This window comes from Neophocaena asiaeorientalis, unplaced genomic scaffold, assembly GCF_003031525.2.
Source record: "Neophocaena asiaeorientalis asiaeorientalis breed wild unplaced genomic scaffold, Neophocaena_asiaeorientalis_V1.1 scaffold166, whole genome shotgun sequence".
In the NCBI taxonomy this organism is placed as follows: domain Eukaryota; kingdom Metazoa; phylum Chordata; class Mammalia; order Artiodactyla; family Phocoenidae; genus Neophocaena; species Neophocaena asiaeorientalis.
Window position 1 is genome coordinate 1,971,504 of NW_020174933.1, and position 17,822 is coordinate 1,989,325.

The 17,822-nt window shown below is 39.0% G+C and overlaps 1 protein-coding gene across 1 annotated transcript in view; it reads right to left on the reverse strand.

Annotated features, from left to right (window-relative positions):
* Window positions 1-17,822, reverse strand: part of RYR2 (ryanodine receptor 2) — a 510,734-nt gene that overhangs the window by 147,374 nt on the left and 345,538 nt on the right. The window contains exons 60-63 of the mRNA XM_024761485.1: window positions 12,241-12,364; window positions 11,568-11,683; window positions 8,207-8,271; window positions 5,718-5,839 (exon numbers count right to left, since the gene is read on the reverse strand). Coding sequence (XP_024617253.1) covers window positions 5,718-5,839; window positions 8,207-8,271; window positions 11,568-11,683; window positions 12,241-12,364 — 427 coding nt within the window. The remainder of the gene's footprint in view (window positions 1-5,717; window positions 5,840-8,206; window positions 8,272-11,567; window positions 11,684-12,240; window positions 12,365-17,822) is intronic.

A 17,822-nucleotide genomic window follows, 5' to 3' on the forward strand; every position in this document is an offset into this window, starting at 1 on the left:
CCTATTTTTAGGAACACTCAGTTTCATGCTACAATCTCTTCTAAACATCCCTCAGGATTCAGCTCAGACATGTTTACTCCAAGAAGCCTTTTCTAACACCACGTGTTCCTTCACCACTCCCAACCCAAGCTCAAAGAAGTCCCCTCCCAGCCAGGGGCCATCTGCAAATATCTACCAGGACATTTAACCTCCCATATTACAACTGACACTCTTTTCACTTCTATCCAACACTCTTCTGAACCCTCAGAGAGCACCGGTGGTCCACAGCCAGAACTTACCAAAGCTCTAACCTTGAAAATCCATTTGTACAGCAACCCTCCCCCCACTCAGCTTGATTTTCCCAATCATGATGACAGCTATGTCCTCACTGCCTCATCCTCTCTTGCAAAGCTTTCCCATCACCAGCAGTGTGCAGATGTACACTCGTCAGGACTGAGGAGACAGGCTCTATGCCATGGAATCAGTGATGGCAACTGCTCACGGCAGAATGGGAGAAAGGAGTCAGGATCACTTTTATTACAGTGGACCACTTTTGTGGACCACTTTTATTACAGTAGGCTTTGGCCATCATCTCTCACTTCAGTAACAATGTGAAATAACGTATTGGTGAAAATTAATTATATAGGGCATGGGGTAGCTTTTCCAAGAAGACATTCATCTGCAAGTGCTTAAGTGACTTCGAGGTCTTCGGAAATCTCTTATCAGTGCTAAATATTTTTCAAACAATGATCTACTCAAGTAGATGTTAGACATAAGATTAGACATTAGCCCCCCGGAGCAGCATTATTTATCTTTAGGCTATAACTGAAATGAACAAAGACAATAAAACAAAAGCAACTTTCTCCAGGTGCCCTCATTCACTAAGCTTTCCGTGTGTTAACAGGGACTTTGGATTCTTGGAATCTAGTCTATTTTAAGCGACATCTTTTACCTCTTACTCATGACACTCTCTAGTATCCAGAGTGAAACATTCTGCGATGATGTTGAATTTATAATACTAGGATTACGTTTTTAACCTATGAATTTGAATTACGAATTTATAATACTAGAATTATGTTTTAATCTAGACCCGGGGTGTTTTGCGGTGATAGGAAACAGAATTGCTCTGTATCCTGAGCACATTTATGTTGGAGAATCTCTCCGAAAAAAATGACTTCTTATGATAACAGCTGCTTCCTAACTCTAGGTGTTCCTAATTAGTAACAGATGTGCCACCAGAGAGAAATACAGATATATAGAAAGCTAGGTCCTAAGAAAAGACAAATCGTATCTCTCTCCCTTCCAGTGCCACCCTCTTTCAGGGTGTAGCTTCTGTGCAGACTCTAAGGTTTGATTATTATAAACTTTGGCCTGTAGTTTTTCTAAAGACAATTTCCATAATCCCGTTATCCCCTTTCTCTATATCCCTTCATTATTAACATTCTTAAGAATTCATTCTGCAGTTTCCTCCCTGACTCATTGCCTTGTGAGTTTGCTTTCCACCTCATCGCTCTCCTGAAAACCACTCTTTTGAAGTTCTCAGTACCCTCTAAGTAGCAAATCTAATAACGTCCTTTTCCGTCTCCATCCTGGAGAGCTAGCTCTCCACAGTACTTGGCATCATTAACTACTTAAATCTGTGAAACTCTGGTTTCTGTTTTACAGTATTACTTCCCACTTCCTCTCTAATTAATTGTTCTCTCTATTCTTCAAAGATCCACTTCTGAAAACCCTGGAAATGTAATAATTCTCCAAGTTTTTGTTCAGACCTTTCAGCTTCTCTCCGATTCTCCCTCAGTTTCATCTGCTTTCAGAGCTTCGAGCAGGAGATGGGTATAGATTATCCCCAAATATGTCATTTCTTGCCCTGATCTCTCCAACACCAAACACCTACTTCCCACTTTCTGCTGGATATCTCCAGCTGAATGACCTGTTAGTACTTTATCCTTCCATAAGTACCTCTTTAACCAAATTTAAACTCTTCTCAAAACTAGTTCTTCTGAAGTTTCTCGTTTTCGCTAGTGAGACCAATATTGTTCCAACCACTCAGCACTGAAACTTCAGCCCCAGGTTGGCCTCCTCCTTTCTACTTGAGATAGGACTCATTACCGAGGCATGCTTATCTTCCCTCTTCCGTGTTTCTCAGACGCAGCCCCTCTCTGCATTTACATCTCCTGTGCACTCCCAGCACTTTATATATGGCTCATTTACACTCATCACAACGTAGTTCATGGTTAGCTCTATATGTATGTGTCTCCTCAGCTATCCTTTTAAGTCCATTAAAGTTGGGAACTGTGCTGTTGTATCTGTGTGTTTATCCTCAGACCTAGGACAGCACCTTGTACCCACGGGGCATTCAGAATACTTGCTGAACAAAGCCACGGGTAGCACCACCTACTGGAAGGAGCACTTCTGTTACAACAGCTTGCATCCCTGCCATAGCTCCTAACACCTGCCATGGCTTCCCAGCCATGCTACTCTTATCAATCCTACTTATGCTCCCAGACTGTCCTCATTCTTCTATTTTAAAAGCGTCAATGGCTTCTTAGTGCTAATGAATTAAGTAGAAAGAATAAAGATATTTTGACAGTTACTCTCAATTACAGTGTTCCATCATGAATCCACATAACCTATATTTCTCCTAAATGACCAGCTTCTACGCTGTACGTTGTTATCTAAAAAATATACCTTTTTCTTAATCTCTGACCTACATATTTTTTAAGATCAACTTTGAATGTCATGACTTCCATAAATCTCCAGCCCATCCATACCCATCTAAGGGGTTCTTACTTTACTTTGAATCCTATAGCACCGCTCAGCTTTCTGCTATTGGAACAATATTTATTCCCATATACTTAGCCACAGTCATGTATACTCCTGGAGTGCAGATGCCCCATCTAACGCATCTCTGTGGACAGGAGAATACTGACTGTAGACAGGAAATGCTCGATACCTAATTTCTAGTACCAGGAGGTCTCTAAACAACTAATGGGAACAACCTGGTTTTAACTGTGGAGAAATTAATTTAGATCCACGTAACTACTGCTACACCCAACTGTTAAATACAAATTAAAACGATCATGGCGATGCTCATCATGTGTATACAGGTATGCTTGTTTATTCATAGTAGCAGGGCCAGTTTTTTTTAAACCTGTTTTATTCTATTTTTTACGTATTTTACTCATTGAAGTCATATTTAACTGAAGTAGTAAGAAATCAGAGATTTACAAATTTCAGTGATTCCATTCCAACATGCCAAACAAATTACTTAATTTGTTTTTGTTAATGTGATAGTGATGTTGGTTGTTTTAAAACATATCTTTATGATTATTAAAGTAAGATTTTTTCATCTTAAAAACTTGGAAAACACATAAAAATAGTAATATAAAATCTACAATGCACTACCTAAAGAAAACCACCATTAACATTAAATGTATCCCTTACCAGTACTTTTCTATACATAAAAATTTAGGTTCTTTTAAAAAATCCAAATCAATACTATTTGAACAAATGTTTTATTTTTTAAGTGATAATTTTCCTAAGTTATCATGTATTTGTACCCATCATCATTTTAATGACTGGGCAACATGTACCATAATTTATTTACCATCACCTCATTCATTTTTCAACTCTGATTTTTTTCTCTCTGAGGATAAATTCTACCTATGTTTGGCATTAAAGTACTGTGAAGAAATCAGTTACTTCTGTTGTTATGTCTCATTCCTGTACGTTGGAATTTTAATGGCATACATTAAATTTTAATGGCATACATTCCCTTTTTCGGAAGTGCTAGTGGGAGAAGTAAAACTTACCAACCCTCTTTCCAAGAAGTGAAGAAAAAAATTGAAGATGAAATCATTAAAAACTGGGGCAGTGTTATTAAAGGCCCCAAAACTACATCAACGGAGGCTAGCACAGTATCGTGATGTTCTTCTGATTTCTTCTATGAGGGATATAGTTGGTAAAGGAGAATTAGTTACTTCTGTAGTTAGTGAACAGTTCTTAGAGTAAAACTGAAAAATGAATGGCGAAAATAAGACACAATAAAAGGGGAAGGGAAAGAGCAGAACTTGCATAATTTTTTTTCATTTTTTTCCCTATATTCTCCAACTGTATTTTGACTTACGTTAATGAATGTGATTAAATTAACAACACCCTCTAGGAACAAAGTTTCTGTTACAAAAGGTTAACTGGCCAGGAAAGACTAGGAGACTTTGCAGTAGCCTTGGTTCCATAGTGTTTAATGATAACTTGGTGTTGTGGCATTTTCCAGCTACTGTACGCACTCACCATCCACAGGGGAACACGGGGCCAGTGGTGTGGATGAGTGCGCGTGTGAAAGGAGGAGAGATGGGTCTCTCTCTCTCCTAGGGAAGGCGGAAAGAAGGCCATGCCATAGTGGGGAAGGGGAGGGGGTTATTTGCATCTTGGAAAGTAGCTCTTCCTTCCCTTTCCTTCTGGTAACACAGTTGGTGGAAACGAAGTAAGTCACTGGAATGGATTCTCTGTTATTTTAACTATCATCCATTTTATCAACTTCACAGGAAGCTTATTATTTGAAGAAGTTTGGAAACATTTTTAATGCTGCTGCAATCTTACATCACATGATTGGCTATCTATCTGTTGGTAGACAACCAACTAGACAATAAATTTGAGTAAAGAGATGAGCTTAAGATCCCACCCCCAGTGCTATGCACCACAGGAATCTTACTTCCTCTTAACCCTCTGGGAACAGTCTACATTCAATGTCACCTCACCCTGTCCAACAGGCTGATACTGCACTGCCATTCAACATATCATTAAAGTCAAGTCTATGCTATGAATCTAAAATTGCTCTAAAAAAAGTCTTAAGAAAATAAAAAAGAGGTTTGTTTCTCAGGCAAGCCTCTGATGACAGATCCATAGATACTGTGAAATGATAAATGCATATTCTTTTAAGATGTTAAACTTGTGATAATACTGCTAAACAGCAATAGATAACTAAAAAATGTCAAGACCAAGGAAAGCCTGTACTCTATACAGGGTACTCATTTTTATAAAAATTTTTTTCAAATACAGTCTAAAAGTTGGTTTGGACTCCTATGCAAGGTAATGCAGAAGAAGGCTTTCTCAGTAATTGATTCTCATGTATACTAAGTTCTGGCAGAATTTTGAGGACTCAAACTTTTCACCTCAGCAGAATCACAAATAAATCGCCAAAGAATACTTGGGTTTAAAGAGAAGTAAGAAAGCACTGCTAGGATGCTGGCTTGACTGGCGTGAGCAGAAAACTTTAAAAAGTATATATGCTTACTTCATTTTATCCCAAGATTGCTCATAATTTTTTAAAATTTAAAGTTATAATTTCTGAAAATGAGATTCTGCTGAAAAACACAGGCTGGCAAAAACATTCGATTTGAATAAATTTTCAGGAATCCAATGTTAAAAAGTATCATTTAACAAAAAATACGAATACACTGACGCATCTCCAGCCTCTCTACTTGCGGATTCTGTATTGGGTATTTTGTTCCTTCTACTCAGCATTACATTTAGCAGTAAAATATAAGAAAACTCAACACCTAGAACACATGTATTAACTTGCCAAAACCATCCTTCTCATAGTGTTTGATTCCAAGGGGCCAGGGGCCGGGGAACATGGGTGGGAACTCTTCACATGATCCTGCTTCAAAAACCTGAGATGCTCGTTCTCAAAAGGAAATACACTTAAACAACAGTCTTTATTTTTTATAGCTGTTTACCTAGTCACCATTTCTTTCTCTTTGTTTGATGCATGTCCTCCAGAACAGAGAGGTCGGCTTGCTGCAGATAAGAAGTATAAACGATGGTTTTTGAAATACTGATCAATTAAAGGAAGAACAACCTGAAAGAAAGGAAAAGAAAACAGATCTACACAGTGGACTCTTCCGGGGGATGAATGAGTGCTGAGTTTTTAGAGCAGCCAGAGTTCTGTCCACATGCAATAAGTCCCCAATATCCACAGCCATGCCAGTCAGCACCATTTCAAAGTACGCCTCTCATAAGTCTCACTCTGCTGTCTCCAGTCCCTATGTGTGTGCGTGTGTGTGTGTAATTGTAAAAAAAAAAACACATCAGATTTTCAATGGTTTGAAATTAGTCTCAATATTTTCTCAAAATGAAACAGTCTTAATATTTTCACATCATGCAGTTCCGTGCCTGAAAGGTTCAGAAATAATCAGTGATGACCTTCTACTGAGTGTCTACCATGTCTGAGGATTGTAACTGATATGCTATCATTTCATGTATCCCAGTAACCACTCTGTATGGTAGGTGCCGTCATCCCTGATTTCTAGGTATTAAATTGAGATGTAGAAAGTGAATGATTTACTCAGTCACATTGCCGCTTACCTACCTGCACAAAGCTCTTACCTGGCCTCTGTCAAAGCCCACCTCCCGATTCTGCCCTCTAATCCTGATGGCTGTTGGCCAATTCCTCCCCCTCCTCCGTCCACATGCTTTGTACCTGTCATTCACTCTGTCTGAGATGCTCTCCCCACACCCCATAACCTACTCACTTCACTCCTCCTGCAGGCCTCAGTGTAGTGGCACTTCATCAGATAAGCCTTTGCTGGCCTGTCAACTAGATAAACTCCCTGCATCCTCTGGTCTTTGAACATCATTTGCAATTTTATATTTTATATGTATGATTTTTTGGGTTAGTCTCTCTCCCTAAGAGCCTCTAAGGCACACAAGAGAAAGAAAAGAAACATTTCTGTGTTTGTTTCCCATTAAAGTCCTCTCCTGGCCTCTATGACTACTGCTTGTTCTGTTTCATTTACCACTGATGCACCAGCGCTTAGGACCTTGTTGCAAGCCTGTAGCAAGCGCTAGATAAATATCTGTTGAATAAATAAATGAAAAAAGTAATAATAAATGGCATTACCAGTATTTAGACTCAAGCCTGCCTAAATACATTTTTTCCCCTACAAGGTAGGTATATTTTTTAATAATAGGAATACAAAAGCTTTTAGTGATCTTCCTAGGAAGTGGTGACACTGCCTGAACTTAATGACTGGCATATAGTAGGTACTCAATAAATATGTGAATGAGTGAATCACAGACTTAGTAGAAATTAAGCCACATTAGGCATGCATCTGCAAACAAAATCACTAGGGGCGCTGAGTACACAGGCAATGAAATACAAGAATGTATTTTAAACGTGTGATTAGAGGCCATGAATACAAGCACTTCTGATCACTGGTTCTCAAGGGCGATTACATCCTAGCAGAACAGATAACCAGCAATGTGCAGCCCAAGACAGACTTCAGAGGACTGATACAGATTTGGGGTGCAATACTGAGTGGAAAGAAAAGACAAGAGAAATCTCCCTTACAGTAAAGGGTACAATTCTGAAAACATATAATAGAAACCAAATAGTAATCAGTCAAAATAACATGTCATTTTGTAAATGACCTATAACCACCAAATGCAAGTACTTTGAGAGGAAATGGACGGAAATCATTAGGTCTTCAGGTTAACTAAAACATATTGTAAATAGGAAAGCTTCCCAAGGGCATTCTGTCTTTGTGATAGTGAATCTCCAGGACATAAATCCATGCATGGCACAGACTAGGCTCAGAGTAAACACTGAGTACGTGAATGGACCCAATGTGGACACTTTGCAACTCTTCATCTCCTTCCCGTACCGGCTGGAGTGTGCACACAGCAAGTTCTTGATAAATTCGTATTAAACGGAATAAATAAAAATCATGGGATATACACTAAATACGAACAATTGATCCTCTCTGAGCCTCAGTTTTCCTCTTCTGAGTAGGATTCAGGTCCCACAAGGATTCTATAGTATAGGTTCTTATACCCACTGATAAATTGACTCATGGTTTTCCTCTATAACAAAGAAATATTCATCTAAAAATTTTAAATCAGAATATTCAAATGTTAGGAAATAGATGTTTCTCCTTTATGTCATATGATAAAGCCAAAAAAGAGAACTTTGAGTCAGACTTCACAGAGGGCAAGGTCATTTGAGAAATACAATACGGAGAGCAGAGCGAGTTAAAGCATGACCAAAGGTGCTGGGAGCACATTTATCCCACGTGATTCATGCAGTTATTTTCATGCCACAGAATATTTAGTTAGAGTAGAATTCACATTTGTAGACAAGTGCATTCCATAAAGAGGCAACGATCTAAAGAGTGTATTTGGTAAACACACATATTGAAGGAAATACAGGACGGATTGTATACTGTACTTTAGCAAAGAACTTGATTTCTTGTTCATAAGGGAAATGTTCTCCTTTGCTTCTGCTGCCACCATCTGTAGACATGAAGAGTTTTTAGGTACATGTTGCACTTCAAACATTGCAAGATATTCACCCTAAATGCTAAGTTTAGAACACACTGCTAAATGCGTTACCCCACTAAACTGAATACAAAAATATAAAGGCTAACTTCAGTTGTGTAATTTAAAAAAAGATTAAAAACATACCCAAATCAAAATAAAAAAGCTCTTGAGACAGCCCATACATGTGGTTACAAGCACAAACATACTGGTGTAGCTTTGAGATCTGATTGACAAGTAGGGAGGAAACTGGAATAAAGTAAAAATCCCACATTTTTAGCAGGAAAATCCCACATTCTCTTTCAGTAAGAAAGAAGCTCCCTGGGGTGAGAAAAGTGAGTGGAAAATAAGTAAACGTAATTTGCTAGATTTTAACACGGACCTCTAAATAAAGATAGTGACTTCTTGGTGTGACTGCAAGTTACAGCCTTTAATATTAATATACCAATGGAAAAATTTCAGGAAGCCAGTGCCTGTGATGACGGGGAGGACCACAGCTGTAATACTAGGTTGGAAAATTAACATTCTGCTAAAGAATAAAAAAGTTCACCAGTGTCAAAAGATAATTTCCATAAGCAAAGCAAAAAGCCCTGAATTTCCCCCATGGTGTAGAAAATGAGTTCAAGGTTAAGAACTGATTGACTGAATGTGTTTAGCTTAGAAGGTGGCCTTTCCTACCTCCCTCATGCATATAAAGGAGGTTTCATACATATAGAAGAGGTAGCAATAAACTATAATAACCACGATGCTATGCAGAACAGATTGGAGAGCTAAGAATTTCAGAACTGGATATAAGGTTTCAGTGTAAAATCTGTAAGCAGAGCTTCCATATTTTATAAGAATCAAACTGACTTTTGCTTGAAAAAGTTCTCTTGCCCATAGAAATAAAAACAATTTGAAATACACTTTATTAAATCTTAAGCATAAATTCAGGATAACTTTTAGAGAACTTAGTTAATACTTTGTAAAATCAGACAGTGCTCTTCCCATGAATAAGTAAAAGAAAATAATGGCTTTTCAATGCTCGTGAATTTCAATTTCTTTTAAATCACTTTTGCACTAAATCTCTCTCAAGCGTATTATGCAGAATGGCTGGATCCACCTAAGGGACCTTCTCATATAAACGTTATTGAGACAGAAATTTGTACCTATCTAAATCTGCTAATATTTCAAAGAACTAAATAGGAAATATCTTTCTTTTCATTATATATTTTAACAAAAATGCCTCTGTAGAAAATGTGAAAAGATCTGGAGAGAGTATGATCTGTGATGTAATACAAAACTTCAAAAAAGGCACAGGCATATTCTTACCATCACCATGAGTCTATGTTTAAGAATGAATATATTAAAGATGTGTTGCAAAGGCAATAAAGTGTAAGATGAAAGAAGACGGTATTACAGAAATTTTGGGTTTTAGTAATAATGAAAAATGAAAATGAAAACAAATGATCATGTAGACAATCTCAACTCTGCTTCTCCTCTTGACAGAATTCTTGTACATAATTTGCCCTGCCAAAGCCACCTGAAAATGGAACAGGTAACAGCAGCAATTGTAAAAAAAAAACTAATTTTGTTGGGCTCTATATTAATCTAACCTTATTTCTCCCCAGAATTCTGTTCATAGTACCTTCTCTATCCTATAGAAAGAAAGAAATGTGTGAAGTGGGTGAATCTGCCCTGTAGTTAGCTTCTCACCACTCCTTACACACAAATGCTGTCCTAGAAGGTTTATTCAGAAACTTGAATACAATGTGAATAAAGCGAAGCCTAAACACATTTTACCCTTCAAAGTTCTGTTTCTGCTACCCATACATAAGCAAAAACGTTGCTTATTCCCTTTCCAAACGATCACTCTTCATTCCCTCTTCTCCTCTCATCAAAAAAAAAAAGGCTGGATCCCAGAGCTGCTACTCATACAGATACTTTTAAATGTGGATTAGAAATGTCAACACTTAACTTTGTGCATAAAAGCTTCAAAAGTTCACCATGGCCTCATGCTTGTTCTTTGGTCAAATTTCATTCAGACTAATTTGGCTACTAGTCAAGGTGACTATCATATTTAAAAAAATATATTGTTGGATGAGTTACAAAGAGACTGCATATTATAGATTAGTTTGTATAATTGGCCTTTATGAAAAAGATGATTAAGAGAGGAAAAATATAGCATTTGTACTGTAGCTAAAGAGGCAGGTGGAAAAAGAGGGAGGTTCTTTAAGAGAACGATGCTCAAGTAGAAAATCTCTAATCACATTGGGGATCCAGGGGCCAGGAACAAGAAAATACCAGAGCTCGAATTCCTATAAACATTAATCTGATGCTGTGCTGAAAACTAATATAAATCCTAAGAAAACAGCAGCAAAAAGAGCCCTTGGTTAGGAGGGGTTTGTTGCTGATGTATCACTAAGGGATCTAGGACTACGGGCCCCAAGGAAAGGGGCTGAAAACAGAAAGAATGAGGGTTAAAAAACCAAAACAAAACCAGAAAGAGAACTTTAAAACTGGAAAAGAAAACGAGAAGATGCACCACCAGCAGAGCACACTGCCTTTCAAAAAGGACCAAACTCTACTCCTTTATATCCTAATACCAACCAGTGGCTGGAAGGGGATCTGACACAAAGGTGAGTAATTGACAACTTGAATTTTAATTCAACAGTGCTGAGGATAAACACAAAATAAGAGAGGTGAGAGGAGGCTGTCTTGATATTCTGTTCTGAATCTTAGATTTAAAATAAGGAGTTCTTTTTGTACTTAAATGGCACTGAGCCAGATGGGGAAGAGGTTTTTCCTTTCGCTCTAAGAGAATAATCAAGTATTCTGTATTGCAGATACTCTAATATAAATGTGTAACGCTGCACAGGCTAAACTCAAGGCCTTTACATTGTCTAGAAATTTGGAGAATCCATAGAGTTTTAGTTTAGATTTTTTTAAGAGCAGAGAAATTAATTTCATTAGGAAAGATTTAAGTGTACCTTAAAATCTGATGTCCATCCAATGTATCTTTCAAAATGAAAAATCAATGCCAATAAACATTTTAAGGAGAAAAGTATTACATGTTAGATTTTTTTTAAGTTCTCAAAATTTACCCATCCTTAAAAATGAGTTTGCCTATTGACTTTTAGACTCAAATTAGTATTATGATGGATAGAAAGTGTTTATACCATCCGGGAGCACACCACACGCATCACAGTAGTCTATGCTGTTCTATCTCCTGATGTTGTAAATGTTAAAAATAACAAAAACTGGGCTGTTAGTAATAGGACTATGGTACCTACCAAACTCCAGGATATACTGGTGGGCTTCGTCCACATAGCGAATGAGTTGCTGAAGGAAACTATAGGCAAATCGTTTCTCAATAGAAGGAGTGTCCAATTCCAGGTCCTTGAATCCTCTAGAACAGCAAAAAGGAAAAATGGAAACCGTCATCTACAAAGACTGTTAGAAGGTAAGGTAAAAACGAAATATATTTTGTTAAATACCTATATATAGAGAAGTATATTTAACGTGTTACATATAGCAATATATAGATGTGTATATATACACACACACAGATATAGATAAATTTGCAAGGTTAGCTAATATTCTTGTAGCTAAAAACAAAAAAGATTTAATTTATAAAAAATACTTTGCACCTGATATAAAACTGTACAAAATAACTATTACTATGTAATAAAATGTTGCATTTAGAAAAATAGAGTATCATTTTTGCCTAGGGATTTTGCCTAAATGATGGATGGGGACTTAACATAAGAAGTGTAAGGAACTCAATTATGTGGCACAACAGCTAAGGGCATTAATGTTTCTGACACGTATATTTTGAAAATACTAAACAGTAGCTCTAAGATTTAAAGAGATCACTGAGTTCATTTTCAGCCTTAAATCTGACAGGGATATTTAAATATTCAGTCTTATAACGAGAATGTGTGACTGGAGTAGGTGTGCTTTTACCTGGATACAGCATAGCCATTGATCTGCAGGAACTTGAGGATGTCCTGTGCTTTTTCCCTATCCTTGGCTTTCTCTTTGGCCGTCAGTGTATCATAGGGTACCAGCAGGGGATGGTTTCCACCTCCTAAGAGGATGTCAAGACAGGAACACAGCATAGTAATTAGAAAATAATGTGAAATGAGATATGGCTGCATGTATAACAGGACTGCACTACAGCACTTCTGGTGTCCTCCACTTATACACAGGATATACAGGACTCATATAAGACTTCCCTCTCTCGTGCCTTTAATGCTCCAATTAATTCAGGAAACCTGTTCAAAAAAGACTGTGCTTATGCCTTCTAAGAGGCAATTAAAACATGAACACACAGGCATTTGTAATTTCAAATGCCAGTGACATCTGCAGTCACACAGGAAAGGAAAAGAAGCTGTGTTCTCCTCTCCACTGGGACTCCAAATGCAGAGTGTATTTATGTACCAAAACATGCACAGCTGGATCCAGTAAAATTACAAGGCATGTTTCAAGCAATATGCTTCACTGGCCGCCACACAGAGAGAAGAGAAAAAAATGTCTTAAATATGGAATTTTTACTATGCCTCCCAGATCAGAGAGTACTTGATGGTCACATCTTTCTAAATATACAAAACCCATACTTAAACTGCAGGTACAAGTTGATTGCTCTTAAATATCTAATAAAAGTAACATATGTACTTGATTAAGAATTTTGGCAAGAACCTAGGTTTCTACTATACCTCTTCTGGTAAGAAATACTAAAAGCATTCTTTGAGATTTGAAAATTCTGGGAAGCATTTAAACTTAAAAAAACTGATAAAAAGAAAACAATTTATAAAACTATAAATTTTATAAAACTTTTTGTAAAAATTATAAAAATTTCAAAAAATGCACTGGTAATTCCAGATGTTAAGATTTCATACAGGGAATGCTATTAAAGCAGCAGCAACATGCATAGCATAGTATGTCCCAAATTTAAAGTTTACAAAATACATATAGGAATATATTTTATGCGGGATGCTAAAATTCCTTGAAATACAACTGCTAAGGGAACACCAGAAAAAAACAACTATTTTGTTTGAATTATGACAACATAGAGACTATTAAATCCCTGTCCGATGGGGTTAAGCCAGGAGCTCCCCAAACAATCATAAATGTTGAACCGGCCCCACACAAGAAATAAGCAGACAAAAAGGCAAAGGAGAAAATGCCATGCTCTCCTAGAGCTTGCTTTGACTGAGAGCGCCATCTACAGAAATGCAATCACGCACTGAACCTTCTGACCATTAGGTGACACTATACACCACAAATGCAAAGGGAGAGTCAGGAACTACCACGTTAACCTGAAGCATATTAAGAAGCCATCAGTAATTTTACAGTATGATAAAATTATTAATGTAATATAATACACTTGTCAGAAGAATACAATTCTCATGTGATACTAAGAAACATTTTGGGGACAGCAAGAAGGATATAGAATCAACTACTAAGCCCACTGAGAACAAATTTGACTTCTGTCATAATCACAGATAGAATTTAAAAGCATATTTTATGAAAAAATTTATGAAGCAAACATTTAACTTAATCATGCTGCGATCATAACCTATTTAGAAATTCCACTATTGCATGTAGTCCTTTATTCCTAGAGAAACTGGCAACTTAATTTGTAATCCACAATGATCTGGTGTGGGGTGTCAGACACTAACAGGTTACTTTGGGAAGGGTGAGGGGCAAGGGGGGGTGGGGAAGAGGGAAAGAGAGAAAGAGAGAGAGAGAATGAATAAAGCCTAAACTTTAAAAATCCTAAGAACACAAAGTACGCTCTGACTCTAAAACCCTTCAGAACTAGATAGGGTGGGTTCTTTGAAGTCAGCCAACAGACTGGAAATGATGTCCTTTGCTGTGCCACTTAGCTAATGGCAGTGTGACTACCTTGGTCTTGCCTATTTACAACATGAGTATAGATATTATGTGGAAGGGAGGTAAAGAAACGAGCTAAACCTGAGAGGTGAATAAATACGCAGGAATTCCTAGGACTCTGCCTCAGACATACTGCCTGGCTTGTGTACTCATTCATGCTAAAGGGTCAAAATTGTTTTGACAACAGCACTGTCCTTGGCTTAGTGACAGATCATTGCAGCCCAAAATATGTGGTAGTGGGGAAAGAAGAATAAAAAGAAATGCTAGTTCTTTACATTTTTCACTAATTGGGGAACATGGATAATATTTCTTGGACTCTCACTCCTTTTTTCTATTCATGACATACTCCTTAAACTGCCTGATTTCCCCCAAACTCTGCTAGCTTCTTAAAGTAGATTGGGAAGGCACTGAGGAACAGACAACCTGGGTGAGCAAAAGAGGACATTTTCTCCCAGTTTTTCTAAAGCAGATTCATCTTCTGCACATAGATGTAGGGATGGTAGAAGAGCCCTGAGCCCTGGATGGGGCTGAAACAAGTGGGCAGGTGTGTCACTGACTCTTAGTTGTCCAAGTGCCCAAATGACTAAATGGCTATTTCAAGTCATTTCCTTATTCCTGACTTCCTGGCCTCTCTCTTCTCTCCTGCTGTTTCTTTGTCTCTTTCCTATTGTTTTTCAATGTCTCTCTCTCTCAAACACACACACACACACACACACACACACACACACACCATAGGTACTAAGACATGCAGTAGGTGACAGGCCTCTCCCACACTCCCACCCACAGAGTTGTCAGGACACAAGTTGGCTGTCAAAGTCTCCAGGAGAGGGAACACGTTGGAGAAAAGACACCTGTAGCTTCTGTCCTAAAACTGCCCACAGTCTCAAGCCTTTCTGGTTCCAAGAATCATTTCTCCTTCCTTTAGCCCCAATAACTTAAAAGCCAAGATCCAGTGCTATATACTTCAATACCCTTCATACTGGCCTGCTGTTTTAGTGCCAAACAACTCCCTTTCTCCTTTGAAAGGGTAGTCTTCATGGGGTAAGAATACTAATTTCACTACCTCACCTTTTAGCCTTTGCTCCAATTATGCTTGTCTCCCCCCTACACAGTATGAATTTGGACCAGTACAAGCTGGATGCAGAGGTACAGATGCCTCATTTATGAGTGATGTGCTTCAAAGAAAACACTGACTGTAGGACACCCAATGGCTGGCCCAGAAGTTAAAGGATGATGATTTTCGAGCATACTTATTAGACGTGAGTACTAAGATAGCTGCTTATTACTCTTAGTTGTAACCAAACCATAGTGATTGAAACACACTTAGAAAACAAAACTGAATTTTTTTTCATGTAATCTGCTCATGGAACAAACAGTAATTTTGTTAACTAGTTATGTGGACAATGCTCCTTCAATAACCTAAGTGAAAATTCTATAACTCTGTAACTCAGTTACCCATCCATCCTTCCATCCATCCATCAGCCAATCAAACAACTGATCATTCATTTTACAAACACTGATGGAATGTTTCTAGAAAAACAGGTCTAGCCCTGAGCCAAATTCTTGAATAGGCAATTCTGGTATATGGAATCCTTTTTGTTCATTTCTATGCCCAATTCTAATTTGTTTTCCTTGATTTCCTAGTGCTTGGTGCCTGGTACCACCCTCCAATATCACAGCTATTCCTTTCATTATGAAATATCTCCACGTCCCAAAATGATCTCCTTCTCTATTCTTACCTGTATCAATAAATAAGAAATAGAGAGTTTCCTGGTGTCCAGAGCTGTACAATGAGGATGACAAAAGTAATCAAAATTGTGGCCCTGAACCTGAACTATATTCTCATCGGGGGAAAGAGACCCACATACGAAGTAACTAAAGAAAACACACACACACACACACATTATAAACAATATGTGTATAATCTAAAGCTAATGCTGCTGATTTATTCAGCTAATACTGAATAAATAACAATGAAAGAGATCATTAGATGCATTAAACTGAAGAAAATATTTATGTAAATATCGTATATTTATATTAAGAAATATAATTTTCTCAATAAACGAAGAAAAGATTTGAGAAATGACTAAGAGAATACTAGGTTGTTTTAGTATTTAATAAAAACAGCAGAAAAGAGCAAGCAAAAGAATATGAGGGGCGGAGTCAAGACGGCATACTAGGAGGACACAGAATTCGCGTCTCCGCGCAACTAGGGCATCTACCAGGCCCCAGTGGGGGACCACGGTCACCTGAGGGGACGGGAGGAACCCCCAGCGACCGGGTAGGACGCGGGGTGCGGGGGGAGTGAAGGGGGAGGAGAAGTGGCGGCGGGACGGGACTAGCGTCCCTGAGGGGAAGGGATCCCAGGCCCGAAAGGGGAAACTGGGGAACCACTGGGAGGGCAGAGGATCAAAAGGGAGCGTGGCCAGGCTTCCCCTGCCCACTTGGACCCCCCAGGAACCTGCTGAGATCCCCGGGCCTGATCCTCTGCCCACCGAGGCCCCCTGCAGCCGCGTGGGTCCTGAGGGAGTGGAAGGTGGGGAAGGGGGAGTGGAAGGTGGGGAAGGGGGAGCAAAAGTAAAGGCCAGACCTCCGGGGCTGGCACCCCTGAAGGGTGGCTGGCACCCCAGTGGCTACGGGGGAGACAGTGGGGGAGGGGCACGAAGGAACGGAGGGGAATGGGGCCAGTGCTTTCCCTGTCCACCTAGGCACCCAGGAGGCTGCTGGGACCTAATCCTCTGCCCTCGGAGCCTCCCTCCTGCTGCTCAGAGCCCAAGCCCCGCCCCTACACTGCCACCCAGGGCCCCACCTCTGTACTCGGAGACCCCCTCCAACGTGCTGGCCCTAAACTCCACCCACACACCCTCACTCAGGGCCCTACCTCCAAACGCCAGAACTGCACACTCCGGAGACCCTCCTTTCCACATGCTGCCTCTTCACTTCTGCGCAGGTCCTAAGCAGAGGCCCCGGCTCACCCAAAACCCCACCCCTGCCTACGTTCCACCCACCGCCTAAACCCCATCCCTATAGCCAAGGCTTTTTTGTTTTTTTCCTCTTTCAGATTGGGGTTCTTGCTTTACCTGGTTGATCCACTGTTGTTGATTCTTTTATATTTTTATTTTTCCCAATAAATCTTTTATTTTTCTAATTTTATTTTATTCTTTACACTTTGTTAGTGATCTCTCCTTTTGGCTTGTTGCCCCCCCCCCCCCCCCACCTGTCCTTTTTCTGTTCTGGTTTTATTTTACCTTGTTGCAGTTGTTTCGATTATAGTTTTATTTTTCCTAATATACTTTTTATCTTCCTAATTTTATTTTGTTTTTTATTCTTTGATATTTTACTGCTCCTTTTCTTCTTTCTTTCTTCCTTTTCTGTTTTTTTTTTTTTAACTGCACCACGAAGCTTGCAGGATTTTGAGTCCCAGGCCGGAGGTCGGGTCCAAACTCCTGTGGTGGGAACTCCAAGTCCAAACCGCTGCACTAACAGAGAACCTCAGACTCCAGGGAATATCAATCAGAGTGAGGCCTCCCAGAGGTCCTCATCTCAGCACCAAGACCTGGCTCTATCTAACTGCCTGCAAATTCCAGTGCTGGATGTCTCAGGCCAAACAACCAGTAAGACAGGAATACAGCACCACCCATCAAAAAAAA